Source organism: Schistocerca gregaria, chromosome 8 (genome assembly GCF_023897955.1).
Source record: "Schistocerca gregaria isolate iqSchGreg1 chromosome 8, iqSchGreg1.2, whole genome shotgun sequence".
Classification (NCBI taxonomy): domain Eukaryota; kingdom Metazoa; phylum Arthropoda; class Insecta; order Orthoptera; family Acrididae; genus Schistocerca; species Schistocerca gregaria.
In genome coordinates, this window is record NC_064927.1 from 399,953,967 (window position 1) to 399,973,865 (window position 19,899).

Below are 19,899 nucleotides of genomic sequence, written 5' to 3' on the forward strand. Positions count from 1 at the left end.
GTAAAATTGCTACCTTCTGAAGAAGACAAATTTATATTTGTCGAAACCTAGGTAAAGAATTTCTTTACCCATTGCAATTGGTCGGCTGTTTATAATTTTATTGTCGAATTTTCTTTTGTAACCAACATTATGCACCTTGTTGAAGAATTAACAAGTCCATTGGGCATAGCCCCAATCTAACTAGCACTGGTTTTACGGCAGGAGTCCAAAATGTACCAGTACTTCTGCAAATGATTGGACTCTGGCAGGTTTAACAAACTTAAGTCTGTGGAGCTGTGTGCTTGTGCCATAATGCATGTAAACTGTTATGCTGAAGTTTTGTACTAGTAAGTGGAAGTGGCTACGTCATGTCATGGCATGATAATGGTCAGTGAGCTTCCAGAAGCCCAGCTGCTGCCACTTTCTCGCAGCAGTCATACAGTTAATAGCGCTCACTGTTAAAATTATGATGCAGAAAGCACGTTCTTTGATGGTAAGACTGAAAAGAATAGCTGACGTCATCTTGTTGCAGGAACAAATAGTTTAGTGCATCAGGTAATGAGAATATAAGAGAACATAACATGGAAACTAATATTATATCTGTAGATTGTGAAAAAGCCTTTGAAAGACTAATTATGTATTGAAGAATATAATTGAAAGACGCTATCACAAACATTTAATACAAGTGATAAACAGTTTGTATGTAAATAACGAAATTTTCAGAATGAGACTTTCACTCTGCAGCGGAGTGTGCGCTGATATGAAAATTCCTGGCAGATTAAAACTGTGTGGCCGACCAAGACTCGAACTCAGGACCTTTGCCTATCGCAGGCAAGTGCTCTACCATCTGAGCTACCGAAGCACGACTCACGCCCGGCACTCACAGCTTTACTTCTGCCAGTACCTCGTCTCCTACCTTCCAAACATTACAGGAGACGAGGTACTGGCAGAAGTAAAGCTGTGAGTGGCGCGCGTGAGTCGTGCTTCGGTAGCTCAGATGGTAGAGCACTTGCCCGCGAAAGGCAAAGGTCCCGAGTTCGAGTCTCGGTGGAGCACACAGTTTTAATCTGCCACGAAGTTTCATATCAGCGCACACTCCGCTGCAGAGTGAAAGTCTCATTCTGGAAACATCCCCCAGGCTGTGGCTAAGCCATGTCTCTGCTATATCCTTTCTTTCAGGGGTGCTAGTTCTGCAAGGTTCGCAGGAGAGCTTCTGTAAAGTTTGGAAGGTAGGAGACGAGGTACTGGCAGAAGTAAAGCTGTGAGTGCCGGGCGTGAGTCGTGCTTCGGTAGCTCAGATGGTAGAGCACTTGCCCGCGAAAGGCAAAGGTCCCGAGTTCGAGTCTCGGTCGGGCACACAGTTTTAATCTGCCAGGAGGTTTCATATCAGCGCACACTCCAATGCAGAGTGAAAGTCTCATTCTGGAAACATCCCCCAGGCTGTGGCTAAGCCATGTCTCTGCTATATCCTTTCTTTCAGGGGTGCTATTTCTGCAAGGTTCGCAGGAGAGCTTCTGTAAAGTTTGGAAGGTAGGAGACGAGGTACTGGCAGAAGTAAAGCTGTGAGTGCCGGGCGTGAGTCGTGCTTCGGTAGCTCAGATGGTAGAGCACTTGCCCGCGAAAGGCAAAGGTCCCGAGTCCGAGTCTCGGTCGGGCACACAGTTTTAATCTGCCAGGGTGTTTCATATCAGCGCACACTCCGCTGCAGAGTGAAAGTCTCATTCTGGAAACATCCCCCAGGCTGTGGCTAAGCCATGTCTTTGCTATATCCTTTCTTTCATGGTTGCTAGTTCTGCAAGGTTGGTAGGAGAGCTTCTGTAATGTTTGGAAGGTAGGAGACGAGGTACTGGCAGAAGTAAAGCTGTGAGTAGAGGGCGTGAGTCGTGCTTCGGTAGCTCAGATGGTAGAGCACTTGCCCGGTTCGAGTCTCGGTCGGGCACACAGTTTTAATCTGCCAGGAAGTTTCAACGAAATTTTAATTAATAAAGGCAGGAAAGAACAGGGCCAATAATTTTTAACAGAGGACTATAACAAGGTTGCAGCCTCACACCCAATTAATTTATTACTAGCCTTTCCCCTGCAGCTTCACCCATCTACGCATTGGAAACATATATTGAACAAGTCTCCTCCTCCCTCACTTTTTGTTGACCTCTTCCTCTTCTGTCTGTCGAGTGCATCCTCCCACCTCTGTCTATCTCCTCCTTCAGCTCCTTCTCCCATTCTCTTTGACCATATCCTCTTCTCTGACCATATCTTCCTCCCCCTCCCTCTGACCATATCCTCCTCCTCACCTCTCTCTCCATGTCCATCTACCCTCTCCCTTTTACACCTGCCCGCTACCGCTCTATACCCTCCACTTGGCTCATACATCTCTCCCTCCCCCTCTCTGTTCAATTCCTCCAGCCCATTGCTCTGTTCATCCTCTCCTCTATCCATCCCAACCTGCACCAGCCTATATGTTGCAACTCAGAAAAATGTTTCTCGCTCCTGGCATGTAGGCTGCCCTGGAAAGCAGTTTGAGTTGGCAGGCCAATACTGTCTGCACACAACATCCCTGTTGGGAGGTCAGCTTATACACCCGGGGCTGAAAAAGAAATACGTTTTCGCCTGTATTTCCTCTCCTATTGGTGCTGAGAGGTTGAGAAAAATGTGAGTCAGTGGAAATAACAGATTAACCCAAAACATACATTTAAATACTGTACTCTTTTCTGATGGCCAAATAATTTCACTAAAGAAAGAGAATGATTTACAGTTTTCTCTACATGACTTGGATGAAATACACAATTTCTGTAACTTTAAAATATCAGAAAATGAAACCAAAGTTATGGCTTTTAAAGGAAAATATCCAGCACATTCTAAAATAAAGCCAATTGGAAAATCAGTTGAACAAGTATCACATCTTCAGCTATTACAGTGTGATGTAAGTTATGGATATGATAATGAGATCTTCAACAAGTCAAACATGTTTTAAATGATATTTGACCCTATACATAGAACATTAATGAATTAAACCTGGAAAGTCACAAGGACAAAATTATACAATGCAATGGTAACACCTTTGCCCACATACAGAAGTGATACCTGGGCAGTAAAAAAAAGAATAAATAGAGGGAAGCAGTAAGCTGAAATGAAATTTTAAAACAAAGTGAAAGGACGTACTCTGAGAGATCAAATAAAGAATTATGAAATGAGAAAAGAACTAAATATATTTTGCATAGATGTAAGAATATAAATCGATGTATCAAACTGGAAGAAAAATATTGAAAGAATGGGGGCAGACAGAATACTTAGATATGTAACAGATAAAGTTCTAATGGAAAAACAGGTATAGGAAGACCAAGAAAAAGGTGAAGACTGAACAGGCAATAAAGCTATTTAATTTTTATCCATATTTTGCAGCAGTAAACGTGACTGAATTTGTACTGGAAGTATGCATGTAAAAACTCCTTCAGTCACAAATTTTCACCTTTCATTAAGTATACCATTTGCAACAACATCTGTGAAGTGTTTACAAAAGTGTGTATACAGATGTGTCTCTTGAATGAAGCAATATGCCTGAACAAGTGGAAGAAACCAATATATGATGATGTTAAAAAGTTAAAAACGCTTTTCTTGGAGTAAGTGGTAACTTTACACTATTCATGTTTTCAACTGCTTTGCACGTATTTTCCGCATTTGACATACAAAATTCTTAACCTAACATCAAACCTTTTCATGTCAGAAACGTGCATTTCACCTCATTCAAGAGCAAAATAAATCATGTCTTAAGAAAACTTACACCTGAGGATGGATCCACAGGGTTTGAAATGCATAGAGTACTTAAGAAATGTTGTGTACATAGTTCCGCATAGTCAGCGGGTACAAAACTTTCCCACTAGAGCGCGCCCCGCTAAGCACAACAGCGCAGGTGCAGCGCTCGTCCGTCTCCGCACTACGAGATGGCGCTGACATAGAGACGAACCAAATTCTGCTTCCGCTGATCCGCGTATTAATATGTAACGCAGCCAATGAGATTGCTGCTAAAGTAGAACCTTTTCTCGTCGCGGATCACACTCGCGCAGTGATACCTGAACGCGCGAGGTATTATAACAAGTGTACAGACCTCCGATTAGTCAGTATGCATTAATTTGTAGTCAAGTTTCAGTCTGCGCCTAATAAGATTACCATATTCCTACACATAGCCATGAAGATAAATGAATAGACACTTTGTCAAGTATCAGAGATATATGTGAGAATAAGATTAACGTACGAAGACCAAAGGAACTTCAGATTGTCAATTGTAAACAGCGTCCACAATCAAGTTATGTAATGTCTACTCTTTTTATTATTTTAATAACTGTGTGTGAAAATTAATCAAGTTCTGTTTAAAGTTGGTCACCGTCAATCTGCTGCTCTAAGCGTGCAAGTGGCATTTCTATTGTCTGACCTAACGGCAGAAGATAAACACGCCACGATAAGACCACGAGACATATTGCTGACACTCGCCTACTCCGTTAGAGCGACAAGTCAAATAATCTGATGGTGTGTGTGCCGAAGGTCTTACAGTACGCTCGCCACAAGAAAACACAAAAATTTGTGACTGAATGCGTTTTTAATTCATTCTTCCAGACTACAAAGCTACTCCTTGAAGTGAAGAAGAAGAAGAAGAAGAAAAACAGTACTCACCTGTGACAGCTTTTTCGGTGGACTGACGTGCATACCCCCAACTTCGACCATGGCCGGTACTAGGGGTCTCGGGTAGAACAAACTAAAGTGGCTGTTGGTGAGCAACAAGGAAGTCTTCCTATCCAGTTCGGACAGACTCGTCTTCTTCAGGTCGAACAGGTACTTCTCTATCAGTGCTTCCTGCATGGGAATCACGTACATCTCGCGGACCAACTTGCAGAACAGTCCATACACGGTGTTATGCAGTCTCTGGAAGAAACTCATGTGATCGGTGTAAGTAAGAAACGTATCAGGCACATAAGAGTAAGAGCTTGGATTCCCGACAGTGTCACCTTGCCAGGAACTCGGTGAAAACGTGGCGAATCGTATGACGGGAATATTGAATTTGTATGCCAACACCAGGAGGCAATCGCAGACGAATTCTTCGATGATCATGACGTCGAACTTTTCACCAGAGTTGAGCAGCCGCTTAAAGTTTTCATCTTGAAAGTAGGCCTCACATGAGTCTATTCCGTAGTTGGCCAGTATGAGGAACTTCCGAAAATTGTTTATCCTGCCGAAATCAAATAAGCCTGATGTGTCTGAAAATAAAGCAGAAAAAATAAATTCCTCATCCCTGTTGCTTGTATCTGTAGATGATCAGATATTTTACAGCTATTAACTTGAAAAATAAATACAAGAAGCTTTAACTGTTTAAATCAGTTACACTTTTTGTTGCGTAGATTGGTTGCGAGGAGACACTCAATGATAGAGGATATGTCTTAAAACAAGAATAATGACACATTAAAAGAAAGATATGTTAATGTCTTTACACAGGTGCTAAATAAACAGTCCTCGTCGATATAGATTAAGTCAAAACATCTTAAACCTATTTTCGTTTACGCTCTTGTAGCCATGCATCATCAAACAGAAAATCGCTTTACAACACTTATTTATGTTGATCACATTACTGCTCTGAAGATGTACAGAAATCAGATTTAACACCACACGTTAATTGATATTATTATTTATATATAGGCCTACACATCAGTCCGTTGTACTAAGAAATTCGTCATTGTAGTAGAAGAAGCTGCCTATCAATAAAACCTTTAGGCTCCTCTCTCAGTGAACATTACTAATATTTAAATATTTTATGGTTGATGGCAAGTTGTTGAAAATGTTTCTTCGTGAAATATGAATACCTTTCTGTACGAAAGTAAGTGGTTTTAAATATTCACGGTGACTGTTTTTATTTCTAGCATTGATTTCATGAACTGAGATGTCGATTAGAAAATATGTCATTTATGATAAATTTCATTCAGGAATAAACATAAAGGGAAGCAGCTGTCAGCATTCCAAGTTCCAACGGCACGAATAATTCGTATTATTCGCTGTCGTACTAGTAATTTTACCTTGAAGAGATTAGCTACCCGAGAAAGTGATCCCGTAAGACATTGGGCAATGAAAGTAAGCAAAATCTGTGTACAGTTCTATTTTTAAGACTTTTTGATGTCAACACGATCTTAGATACTGTCGAAGCATCAATTTTCTGTCATTTGTTGCAGTTACTGATTTTCTGAATAAACACCAAAATCCTGTTGAGCAGAATGTCTTACTGGGATCATAGTTTTCAAAGAAACACTCAGGAATTTCTGTTAAGCGTTTTAGAGAAAACACAGAGAAGCCAAATCTGGATAGCAGGATGGTGTGAACCAAAATAGATAGTCTGCTGCTCAACTTACTTTGCACTACATAGTTGTATTTTTTGTGTATCTACCATGTGGCGCACCGTTCATTTTTATTTGTGAGAATGATGTAGCTCTACATCACCTGATAATGACTGTAGCCGGCCAAAAAACAACTAGTCTATGCAACTGGCGCTGTTTCATATTGTGAGGTAACGGGCGAGTTGTGGCGCCCTGGAAAAATTCTATGTTCGGAGTTGAGGCGGCTGCAAAGGACGCTCGTCAAAGCTGCGGCTCGTTAGCAAACCGCGTGATGCCGGACAATAGCTGGACCACGTGGTGAGATACGTGAGCCGGACGAGAGGGGTAGCCCCAGCACATGGTCCAGCCGCGTGCCTGGGAATTCCGCTGTGACGAGGACGGTGCTTTGTGTCGATGAAGGAGATGTCTGTGCCGGGAGTGCCAAAGATGGCGGACTTTGTGAAACCTTAATGACAGAAATGTCAAAGTTCGTATAGACATTAATAATGACCAGATGAATCATTGGACCTCTATTGTAAACCTAAATTGGTATAAATTACAGGAATGTAACTTGAATAGTACATGAGTTATTGGAGGTCAAAGTGGCCGATTGCTATCGATCGCGTCAGGCCATAAGTACTTCACACTTACACGAAAAAACGGTAGCAGCATGCTTATAAATATATTTATTCATCGTTGTCTTTTTTTATATCCGATATACAAAGTGTTGCAAAAAGGTGCGGCCAAACTTTCAGGAAACATTCCTCACACACAAATAAAGGAAAGATGTTATGTGGACATGTCTCCGGAAACGCTTAATTTCAATGTTAGAGCTCATTTTAGTTTCGTCAGTATGCACTGTAATACCTCGATTCACCGCCAGTTGCCCCAATTGGAGGAAGGTAATGTTGACATCGGTGCTTGTGTTGACATGCGACTCATTGCTCTACAGTATTACCATCAAGCACATCAGTACGTAGCATCAACAGGTTAGTGTTCATCACGAACGTGGTTTTGCAGTCAGTGCAATGTTTACAAATGCGAAGTTGGCAGTTGCCCATTTGATGGATGGATAAGCACGGGGCAATAACCGTGCCGCGGTACGTTTGTATCGAGATAGATTGCCAGAACGAAGGTGTCCCGACAGGAAGACGTTCGAAGCAATTGATCGGCGTCTTAGGCAGCACGGAACATTCCAGCCTATGACTCGCGACTGGGGAAGACCTAGACCGACGAGGACACCTGCAATGGACGAGGCAATTCTTCGTGCAGTTGACGATAACCCTAAAGTGAGCGGCAGAGAAGTTGCTGCTGTACAAGGTAACGTTGACCACGTCACTGTATGGAGAGTGCTACGGGAGAACCAGTTGTTTCCGTACCACGTACAGCGTGTGCAGGCACTATCAGCAGCTGATTGGCCTCCACGGGTACACTTCTGCGAATGGTTCATCCAACAATGTGTCAATCCTCATTTCAGTGCAAAAGTTTTCTTTACGGATGAGGATTCATTCCAACGTGACCAAATTGTAAATTTTCACAATAAACATGTTTGGGCTGACTAGAATCGGCACGCAATTGTGCAGTTACGTCATCAACACAGATTTTCTGTGAACGTTTGGGCAGGCATTGTTGGTGATGTCTTGATTGGGCCCCATGTTCTTCCACCTACGCTCAATGGAGCACGTTATAATGATTTCATACGGGATACTCTACCTGTGCTGCTAGAACATGTGCCTTTACAAGTACGACACAACATGTGGTTCATGCACGATGGACTCCTACACATTTCAGTCGAAGTGTTAGTACGCTTCTCAACAACAGATTCGTTGACCGATGGATTGGTAGAGGCGGACGAATTCCATGGCCTCCGCGCTCTCCTGACCTCAATCCTCTTGACTTTCTTTTATGGGGGCATTTGAAAGCTCTTGTCTACGCGACCCCGGTACCAAATGTAGAGACTCTTCGTGCTCGTTTTGTGGACGGCTGTGATACAATACGCCATTCTCCAGGGCTGCATCAGCGCATCAGGGATTCCACACGACGGAGGGTGGATGCATGTATCCTCGCTAATGGAGGACATTTTGAACATTTCCTGTAACAAAGTGAAGTCACGCTGGTACGTTCTGTCGCTGTGTATTTCCATTCCATGATTAATGTGATTTGAAGAGAAGTAATAAAATGAGCTCTAACATGGAAAGTATGTGTTTCCGGTCACATGTCCACATAACATATTTTCTTTCTTTGTGTGTGAGGAATGTTTCCTGAAAGTTTGGCCGTACCTTTTTGTAACACCCTATATACTACTCATGAAGAAATTGGTTAAATATTTACTGTGTTTTAGAAAGCACAGAGACATTTGGGTACTTTCCTACCTTTTGTTCTATTCCTTTGATATATGTTTAATTTGTTTAGGTATATAATAATGTGTGTTAGAGCGCGTTTATGGTCCAGCCGTAGGAATATTTATTTAATTTCAAGTATTTAAATGTAGATCCAGTATTTCGGATGTGCTTAAATATGTTTGTGGGTGCGTTAGCTTGAAGATATGGCGCGAGCGCTCTAGCCAATCACAGCGCTCGTGAATTGGGAGACTGGATGGAAGCGGGAGAAGAACATCGTTTCGAGAGAGGTACGGGAGTTCTGGGAGCGTACGGCACTGGACACGGGAAGTACTGGACGCGACAGCGCGATGGACGCACAGTAGCGGGAAGGAGACTTGGAGAGTGTGGAGCGGGTTGCGCGTGGGCGCGAGACATAGAAATACTTCGGAGTGCGGACTTGTGAACTTGTGAGATTTCCGTGGCTTCTGTAGTGAAGACGTAGTATGCGTTTAGAATTGAATGTCTCGCGAGCTATGTTGTCATTTATAACTAATTATGTGCAGTAGGAATCTACTGTTTTCCTGTTATTCAAGCCAGCCGTTATGGCCGTGCGGTTCTAGGCGCTACAGTCTGGAACCGCGCGGGCACTACGGTCGCAGGTTCGAATCCTGCCTCGGGCATGGATGCGTGTGACGTCCTTAGGTTAGTTAGGTTTAAGTACTTCTAAGTTCTAGGGCACTGATGACCTCAGAAGTTAACTCCCATAGTGCACAGAGCCATTTGAACCATTTGAACCTGTTATTCAGCTTATATTTTATTTAATTGCTGGATCATCGACACCAGTAAGTGTTTGCAGAAATATACCGCATTCTCAAAAGTACTTCTACTATCGTAATTATCATTTAAAGTTGTTAAGGTAGTACCTGCACATTTTATTTAATTACAATCTTTCATCTGTAAACGTCAATGTTACATTCAAATCCAGAATTGCCGAGTGATAGAAACGACGACCATTCGATTCACGTGCATATCCATATTGTATACTCTAGACTCAGCAGTATTTGGTTTGTAAGGCGACCCCTAGACAACGAAACCAGCCAAAACGTTTAATATTGCAACTCTGAGTCGGAGGGTGGGTAGTTATTTGAAAGCCCGCAGTACTTACCTATTAAAGGTTTTGGCTAACTCAGATGTTACGACGAATAAAAGAAGTACTAAATAAGGCACTCTGTTTCTGTTGATAATTGGATGAAACATCGCCTCTTCCTGATAAAAGCAGTAGAAACCTCCTGACACATTAATACTCTAATGGCCATTAAAATTGCTACACCACGAAGATGACGTACTACAGTCGCGAAATTTAACCGACAGGAAAAAGATGCTGTGATATGCAAATGATTAGCTTTTCAGAGCATTCACACAAGGTTGCCGCCGGCTGCAACACCTACAACGTGCTGACATGAGGAAAGTTTCCAACCGATTTCTCATACACAAACAGCAGTTGACCGGCGTTGCCCGGTGAAACGTTGTTGTGATGCCTCGTGTAAGGAGGAGAAATGCGTACCATCATGTTTCCGATTCTGATAAAGGTCGGATTGTAGCCTATCGCGATTGCGGTTTATCGTATAGCAACATTGCTGCTCGCGTTGGTAGAGATCCAATGACTGTTAGGAGAATATGGAATTGGTGGGTTCAGGAGGGTAATACCGAACGCCGTGCTGGATCCCAACGGCCCCGTATCACTAGCAGTCGAGATGACAGGCATCTTATCCGCATGGCCGTAACGGATCGTGCAGCCACGTCTCGATCACTGAGTAAACAGATGGGGACATTTGCAAGACAACAACCATCTGCACGAACAGTTCGGCGACGTTTGCATCAGTATGGACTATCAGCTCGGAGACATTGGTTGCGGTTACCCCTGACGCTGCATCACAGACAGAAGCGCCTGCGATGGCGTACTCAAGGATGAACCTGGGTGCACGTATGGCATAACGTCATTTTTTCGGATGAATCCAGGTTCTGTTTACAGCATCATGATGATCGCATCCGTGTTTAGCGACACTGCGGTGAACGCACACTGGAAGCGTGTGTTCGTCATCGCCATACTGGCGTATCACCCGGTATGATGGTATGGGGTGCCATTGCTTACACGTCTCGGTCACCTCCTGTTCGCATTGACGGCACTATGAACAGTGGACGTTACATTTTAGGTGTGTTACAACCTGTGGCTCTACCCTTCATTCGATCCCTGCGAAATCCTACATTTCAGCAGGATAAGGCACGACTGCACGTTGCAGGTCCTGTATGGGCCTTTCCGGATACAGAAAATGTTCAAATGCTGCCCTGGCCAGCACATTCTCCATATTTCTCCCCAACTGAAAATGTCTGGTCAATGGTGGCCGAGCAACTGGCGCGTCACAATACGCCAGTCACTACTCTTGATGAATTGTGGTATCGTGTTGAAGCTGCATGGGCAGCTGTACCTGTACACGCCATCCAAGCTGTTTGACTCAGTGCCCAGGCGTATCAAGGCCGTTATTAGGGCCAGAGGTGGTTGTTCTGGGTACTGATTTCTCAGGATCTATGCACCCAAATTGCGTGAAAATGTAATCACATGTTAGTTCTAGTATAATATATTTGTCCCATGAATACCTATTTATCATCTGCATTTCGTCTTGGTTCAGCAATTTTAATGGCCAGTAGTGTACAATGAGGCGGTCCGGAACTCGAAACTGGGAAACTTTCACGGAAAAGTGCACTATCCACTGCGCTATCCAAGCATGACCCACAACCTGCTTTCAAAGCTTTACTTCCGCCAGACTTTATCTCCTACCTTCCAAGCTTCACAGAAGTTCTCCTGCATAACTTACGTAACTATCACCGCTTACTTCCGGGAGTGCTAGTGTATAACCTATCCCATATGGCGAGAGGTGGGAACATATAACGCAGCCTAGAACATTGTCAAACATGGTCGTTTTGGTGGTACGAGAATAATGATGTACGGTACGCTCACAGCCGAACGTCATTGTGACACTGTAGCCCTTTCCTGTGTGCGTATTTTCGAAGACGATTTTGGCCATGATCTCATTTTTGTGGATGACAGTGGGTGATCACATCGAACTGCGCAGTTGTAGGAGCTATTAGAACGAGGAGTTATTCGACGAATGGCCTGGCCTGTCCGTTTCCCTGACATAACTTCCATCGAGCTCATGTGGAATACGCTGGGGATGAGTGTTGCTGCACGTCACCATGCACCAACCATCATTCAGCAGTTGTCAACCTCGCTGGTGGAAGACTGAAACGCCCTACACCAAGAACGCCTTGCCAAAGTTGCACAGCATACACTGCCATCCGTGGTTGTCACATATCTTGATAAGAACCATATCGTGCCTTTTGTAATGTACAGTGGACAACGATAACTTGCTGTGACTTCAGAGCAATCATAGTCTTTGAAAAGAAACGTAATTTCTGTTCGTCTGATTGCGTATTTCATTCAGTCACCCTCTGAACTATGCTGCAGCTGTTCTCTGCATTTAGCGACCAAGTTTCATCCAGTGACTCATTATGCAGAAGTTACTCTCGATCGTAAATTTTGCACAAGCGTCTGGTTCTGCTAACATACTTCGTGTCGCCTATAGTTTCTCATGCCCTTCTGTTCTTCAGTTAAAGTGGTCCTCAATCCAAAGGTTTATTTACTCACCGCAACGTTTTACTATTCATAGTCCTATTGGAGTTCGTAAATCCTTTCATTCCTTTTACATCTGAGATTTTTCTCAGAGGCAGTCGACTGGGTTGGCCAGACACATCTGTAACATGATACGCCCTAGCCGACCGTTGAGGCCGAGAGGTTCTAGGCGCTTCAGTCAGGAATCTTCATTCGATAAAAATCGCAGAACGACGTCGGCTACACTGAGCACTAAGTGTTTCAATGATTGCATTCCAAGTAGTGTCTAACTGGAAACCAGCATCCCAACTGCTATTTCCTCAGACGGTCGAATTTCCAACGATTCCTTAATGATGGAGTTCCAAAAATTCTGCGGGTCGCAATTTTGGTTTCATTGCTATTCATCGAATGACCAGTAGAATTAAATGTTCGGCAATAATGGATTTGCTTTACGCAGTTGATTACATGTGGGTTGGTATTTGTTACGTGGTTAGGTGACGACAGTATACTCACGGCCAAAGAAGTGTATGGTGTTGGGTATGGGGACGTCGGTCCAGTTGTTGGGCGGCCCCTGCCCAGAGAAGGGCGTGACGGCGGTGATGCGGTGCCCTTTGGCGTGCAGACCGCTGGCTATAGCTCGCCCCAGGTTCCAGTGGCTGGGCGAGCCCACAGGGAAGACCACCAGCACGTGCGCCGCACGTGGAGCCTCCGGCAAGCTTAGCAGGAGCAACAGCACGGCTACCACCGCCGGCAACTGCCTTGGTCCCATCTGCGGAAGTAGCCACAACAACTTCACTCAGACCCCGAGGTGTGATGGAAGATATCAGCTCTTATGCTACTAGTATGCAAAAGCACATCTGACGCGTTCTCGTTGATCTGTGATTTTTAGATTAACAGGAATATTTGATATAAACACAGTAGAAGCGTTGTCATATGGTAAGAGAATGTATCCTACCGATGTCATCGTGAGGTACAAAACGGCGTGCCCTTGGTTGCGGAAAGGTGGCAGTGAGTAGGTGAGATAGATCATTATGATCTACATGCCCTAGATTCTAAGCGCCTTAATTTTTACGTAGGGATATACAGACCGTTGCCGATACAAGTCATATGGAGACCGCTTTACTGAATGAATTGCTGCTAATTACCTCTACTTGCAGACCGAAAAGGCTAGTAAGACTAAATTTTATTTTATCTCGTACATTCTTCTAGTGTTGACTTAGTTTGTTTAAGATTCCTAGGAAAAGTACGATCTATATTTAATAGTGGAACTAAATCAGTGGCTACCAGATATTTTGAATGCAGCTATCAACTCAACGGAATCAAAGGTTATCAAAGAGGCTCTAGCTAAAATTATAAATTTCCTCATGTGCCTTCTGCTCTAATGGACTAATAATATTGTGGTCTGTAGTGCAACGTTTAGATAATCTTGTGTTTTTAATACGACAACACGACACCATCTGTAACCTGTGCTATGTTTTTACAAGTTTGATGCCAAGATTATTTAGTTTAATTCCAAGCTTTACAAAACTCGATTGACGCCAGGTTGCCAGAAGACTGTACGTACACATTACACAGTACAAAAGCTGATGCATTTCTTGCGCTCAGTCTAATTTAACTTAGTTTCACATAAAGGTGGAAACCTTAGTCGGAAAAGAGAGTCTCTGTTAAAAATAAATATAATGTACAATATTTCTCACGGAAAATAAATATAATGTACAATATTTCTCACGAACTGAATTAGAAAATGTGTTCCTTCGACTTCATCGACATTTGAATGATATTTATGTCTTGAATGGAGGATCCACAAGATTTCATCTTGGGGCAGTGTGAAAATAATAATGATAATTCTTTCCCGCTTTACTTTTTCTCGTCTCATAATTTCCGAAAAAACGCTTCATTATGTTAAAGAGATACGAATATGAAATAGGACTATATTCGACAGAACAGATGTTTATTACTGTAATTTTTAATTCCAGATAGTGGGCTGAAGGGGTGCTTGTGATCCTGTGCCGAAGCGAAGGATGAAAAGCATTACTCCTATGTAAGGGAAGTACCACGAGCATGAAAACACATACGAACAAAAGTATCACACATTTGACGTCTACAACCGTTTCGGTATCTATATCAGCATGGTGTAATGGAGGGCGTAATTAAATTCCTTGAACCTTGTAAAGAGGCCATAGGTGACGTGGAGGGTGACACAGAACCGATACTGCCTTTTGTGTGGCAGTGGGTATTTAGTTGACTAGATAAATGCCGAAGTGAAGATGGCATTTCAGTAGCTAAATTGCTAAAAGGACATGCAGAAACCTAACTAAAAGAGACCGTCGTTAACCAACTACAAGATTCTCATAACATCGCTACAAATTTTCTTGCATATTTCAAAGAACTCTTGGAACTGACTGAACAGACGAAAGAAAACATGTATCAAAGTCTTCGTCGGAAGCTAAATAGTGTAGTTGTGGAAGAAGAAAAACTAGATCCCGTTATCTCTCGCATAAAGAATTTCCAAATCTGGCGTTTATCAACGCCTAAAGGTAAAGATGGACTTGAGAACTATTTGAACATAGACGCCCCAGGTGATAACTTCAAGAACGTTTTGTCGTGATGGAAGGACAGCCTGTGCCTTTCCCTAGCTCTTTAAAGCGGTGAGAGTAATCCTTTGAATCCCCGCTTGCAGCGCTGCAAGCGAAAGAGATTTTAGCAGGGCAGGCTTAATTGTTTCCGAGAAGCGCTGCTGTATCGACCCATATCGTGTCAATGAAATTTTGTTAATTCATAACAATAAGATGTACAAGAAAGTTATTTTATGAAGACAATCACATAATACGAGATAGAACACAAATAATCTATGTTAATAGCCTCCATGTGTACAATATAAATGTAACATACAGGTTTCTATTCAGAAGTTTCTCTTACGAATAGATTTTTGCGTTCTAGACACATAGATGTCATGTACAGTGTTACGTTATTTTCAGCCTATACTTCATTAACTGATTCCACTCGACTATTCATTATTACTCTAGCAGTTTTCATCTTACTTTTGATTTAAGTAGAAAGAATGTTATTGTTAACATTGAAAAACTATGAAATGACTTCATAAATTGAGACTGATTATAGCAGGGAAAAGTTTAACTTCTTGGCACACGCTCAACGAAGAAATCGTGAGACCGTTTTCTACTTTCACGCTGTTTCTAAACAAGATAGCAGGAAAAAGCAAAGATCAAATTATTACGGAGATGAAATAATGAATTCATGAAACGTATGCACAGCAACGTGCAGTTTTTGTCGCAGGCCTGTGACTACCATACTTGGCCGATTTCCCTTCCGTTACGAGTATGACCGACTCGCCTCGCTCGTGAGCACCTGTGCTCGAGCCACGAGTTGCTCGCTGCCCTACTCCCGAGAAGCTGCCACGCTCACGAGTAACCACCGTGCTTAATGCGTGTAGTGACTAACTACAGCGCAGTGCACTGTCAGAATTCCGAGCAAGTTGGAGGGCTCTGCCCAAAATGCACTAAAAGCTCCCAACTGGAGAGAGCTCCATCGACTTTGCTGGCTAAGGTAGGGTTTGGCAAGCATGAAGACATCGGTAGCAGCTCCCGCCGTGTGGGAGCGCGCATTGTCTTGCTGAAATGTACGCCCAGGATTGCTTGCCATGAAAGGCAACAAAGCGAAGCGTAGAATATCGTCGACGTACCGCTGTCTGCAAAGGTGCAGCGGACGATAACCAAATGGGGCCTGCTATGAAAATAAATGGCACTCCAGATCACCACTCCTGGTTGACAGGTGTTATGACGGGCAAAAGCCAGGCTGGTATCCTATTGCTGTCTGGAGCTTCTCCAGATATGTCTAAGATCTCATTGTCTCAGCTGCTCATCGGGGTTCAGTTGGAAACGGTAATCACCACTGAAGACAATCTCATTCCAGTCAATGAGATTCCAGGCCGAAGACGTGTCCAGGGACACCCTGGCAGCGGTAGGACACTAAACCGACTTTCGTCCACCATACGACTCAATAATCACGAGTGATCATCTGGGATCGATACAGCAACGCTTCTCGGATACAATTAAGCCTGCCCTGCTAGTCGATATGATGAACAACTGCATGACATCCTGCAAAATTCCAAAAATCTGGAGAAATTCGCAAGTCATTGCCATCCTAAAACCAGGCAAAGAACCTGACAATCCCAAAAACTACAGGCCGATCTCTCTCCTATGTCATATGTACAAGGTTTTGGAAAGGATTATACTCCACAGAATCACGGACTCCACCGAGCCCCTCCTGATCCCACAACAAGCAGGCTTCAGACAGGGCAAATGCTGCACGTCACAGGTGCTAAAATTTACGCAACACATAGAGGATGGGTTCGAGAACAGATAGATCACCGGGGCTGTCTTCCTAGATCTATCAGCAGCTTACGACACAGTCAACCATCGACTGCTCCTGGGGAAAATATACGCAGTGAGTAGGGACTACAGACTAATCTTACTGATTGGAAACCTACTCCAGAATCGAAGATTCTTCGTCGATTTTCAGGGACAGAGAAGCCGGTGGAGGATACAGAAAAATGGCCTCCCCCAAGGAAGCGTACTGGCCCCAACACTTTTTAATATATATAGTAATGGCCAGCCCCTCCTCCAAGGCATCGAAAGCTTCATATATGCAGATGATTGCGCCATTACCGCTCAAGCAGACAGATTTGAAACTGTTGAACAGAATCTGTCAGAAGCTCTCAAACAGCTTGCCACCTACTATAAGGGGAACTACACTCCTGGAAATTGAAATAAGAACACCGTGAATTCATTGTCCCAGGAAGGGGAAACTTTATTGACACATTCCTGGGGTCAGATACATCACTTGATCACACTGACAGAACCACAAGCACATAGACACAGGCAACAGAGCATGCACAATGTCGGAACTAGTACAGTGTATATCCACCTTTCGCAGCAATGCAGGCTGCTATTCTCCCATGGAGACGATCGTAGAGATGCTGGATGTAGTCCTGTGGAACGGCTTGCCATGCCATTTCCACCTGGCGCCTAAGTTGGACCAGCGTTCGTGCTGGACGTGCAGACCGCGTGAGACGACGCTTCATCCAGTCCCAAACATGCTCAATGGGGGACAGATCCGGAGATCTTGCTGGCCAGGGTAGTTGACTTACACCTTCTAGAGCACGTTGGGTGGCAAGGGATACATGCGGACGTGCATTGTCCTGTTGGAACAGCAAGTTCCCTTGCCGGTCTAGGAATGGTAGAACGATGGGTTCGATGACGGTTTGGATGTACCGTGCACTATTCAGTGTTCCCTCGACGATCATCAGAGGTGTACGGCCAGTGTAGGAGATCGCTCCCCACACCATAATGCCGGGTGTTGGCCCTGTGTGCCTCGGTCGTATGCAGTCCTGATTGTGGCGCTCAACTGCACGGCGCCAAACACGCATACGACCATCATTGGCACCAAGGCAGAAGCGACTCTCATCGCTGAAGACGACACGTCTCCATTCGTCCCTCCATTCACGCCTGTCGCGACACCACTGGAGGTGGGCTGCACGATGTTGGGGCGTGAGCGGAAGACGGCCTAACGGTGTGCGGGATCGTAGCCCAGCTTCATGGAGACGGTTGCGAATGGTCCTCGCCGATATCCCAGGAGCAACAGTGTCCCTAATTTGCTGGGAAGTGGCGGTGCGGTTCCCTACGGCACTGCGTAGGATCCTACGGTCTTGGCGTACATGCGTGCGTCGCTGCGGTCCGGTCCCAGGTCGACGGGCACGTGCAACTTCCGCCGACCACTGGCGACAACTTCGATGTACTGTGGAGACCTCACGCCCCACGTGTTGAGCAATTCGGCGGTACGTCCACCCGGCCTACCGCATGCCCACTATACGCCCTCGCTCAAAGTCCGTCAACTGCACATACGGTTCACGTCCACGCTGTCGCGGCATGCTACCAGTGTTAAAGACTGCGATGGAGCTCCGTATGCCACGGCAAACTGGCTGACACTGACGGCGGCGGTGCACAAATGCTGCGCAGCTAGCGCCATTCGACGGCCAACACTGCAGTTCCTGGTGTGTCCGCTGTGCCGTGCGTGTGATCATTGCTTGTACAGCCCTCTCGCAGTGTCCGGAGCAAGTATGGTGGGTCTGACACACAGGTGTCAATGTGTTCTTTTTTCCATTTCCAGGGGTGTATCTCAAACCCAACCCAGGGAAAACCCAAACCTGCGCCTTTCACCTAAAGAACAGACAATCTGCAAGAAGACTACAACTGAACTGGGAAGGAGTGCACCTGGAACATTGCGAAACACCAAAATACTTAGGTGTCACCTTGGATAGAGCACTCACCTATAAAAAGCACTGCATGAACAGTAAACACAAAGTATCCGCGATAAACAACATTGTGCGCAAATTAATGGGCACTGCACGGTTGGCACAGCCTGGAATAGTGAGAACCACAGCTCTTGCTTTGTGCTATTCAGCAGTGGAGTACGCGTGCCCAGTGTGGTACAATTCTAGCCACGCCAGGCAAGTGGACATACCGCTTAATGAATCCTGCCGCATCATCACAGGCTGTCTGAGACCAACCCCGACTGATAAATTGTACTGTCTGGCAGGCGTGGCCCCACCAGATATTCGAAGGAAAGTAGCGGCCAGGAAGGAAAAGACAAAGGCGTTGACCTCCCATGCCCACCCGCTCTACAAACACCAGCCAGCCTGCCGTCGACTAAAACCTAGAAAAAGCTTCCTGCACACGGCAGAAAACACCGCAACAAGTGAGGCTGGCAATGCGGCGAGAAGAAAGCGCGCAGCTTGGGGAATGGTTAGTCCCAAACGAAGAACTCCCTCCCGGCCATATGGAAGGATGGACGACATGGAAATCTCTTAACGGGCTGCGGTCTGGTGACACGCGATACAAAGAGAATATGCGCAAATGGGGCCTCTCAAATGAACCGACGCTGTGTGACTGTGGACACATTCAAACCGCCACCCACGTCCCGCTGTGTGTGTTGTGCCCAAGCACCTGCACCATGAAGGATTTGATGAAGGCCACCCCAGAAGCGCTGGACGTGCCTACTGCTTGACCCTGCTTATATATATCTGTTTACTTTTGTACTCTTTTTGTATTTGTTATATACTTGATATGTACGTGTTAATCATTCTGATTTTATGTACGATGCTTTTGACACGAATAAATAAATAAAAATTTGGAGTGTCATTTAATTTCGTAGCTGGACCCCTTTGGTTGTCATCCGTGGCACCATTACAACACAGCGGTACGTTGACGATATGCTATGCGGTTTTGTGTTGCCCTTCATGCCAAGCCATCCTGGGCTCACTTTTCAGCAAGATATTGGCCGCATGCACAGCGAGTCTCTACTGTTTCTCTTCTGTGCTTGGCATACCCTACCGTAAACGTCTCAGGATCTCTCCTCAGTTGACAACATCTGGACCACTATGAGCAAGGTCCGCCAACTTATTCAGTATGTTGGCGATCCAGTGCTCCAATTGGACAGAAGTTGGCACGATATCCCTCATGAGTAGTTCAACAACTCTATCAATCAATTCAAGCCTAATAACTGT

General features: G+C 44.6%; 1 protein-coding gene across 3 annotated transcripts in view; it reads right to left on the reverse strand.

Annotated features, from left to right (window-relative positions):
* The window catches only part of LOC126285311 (UDP-glycosyltransferase UGT5-like), a 126,700-nt gene that overhangs the window by 70,079 nt on the left and 36,722 nt on the right, over positions 1-19,899 (reverse strand). For all 3 annotated transcript variants that reach the window (XM_049984609.1, XM_049984610.1, XM_049984608.1), the window contains 2 exons: positions 12,831-13,086; positions 4,645-5,225 (listed from right to left, as the gene is read on the reverse strand). In XM_049984609.1, the coding sequence (XP_049840566.1) occupies positions 4,645-5,225; positions 12,831-13,086 (837 nt within the window). The remainder of the gene's footprint in view (positions 1-4,644; positions 5,226-12,830; positions 13,087-19,899) is intronic.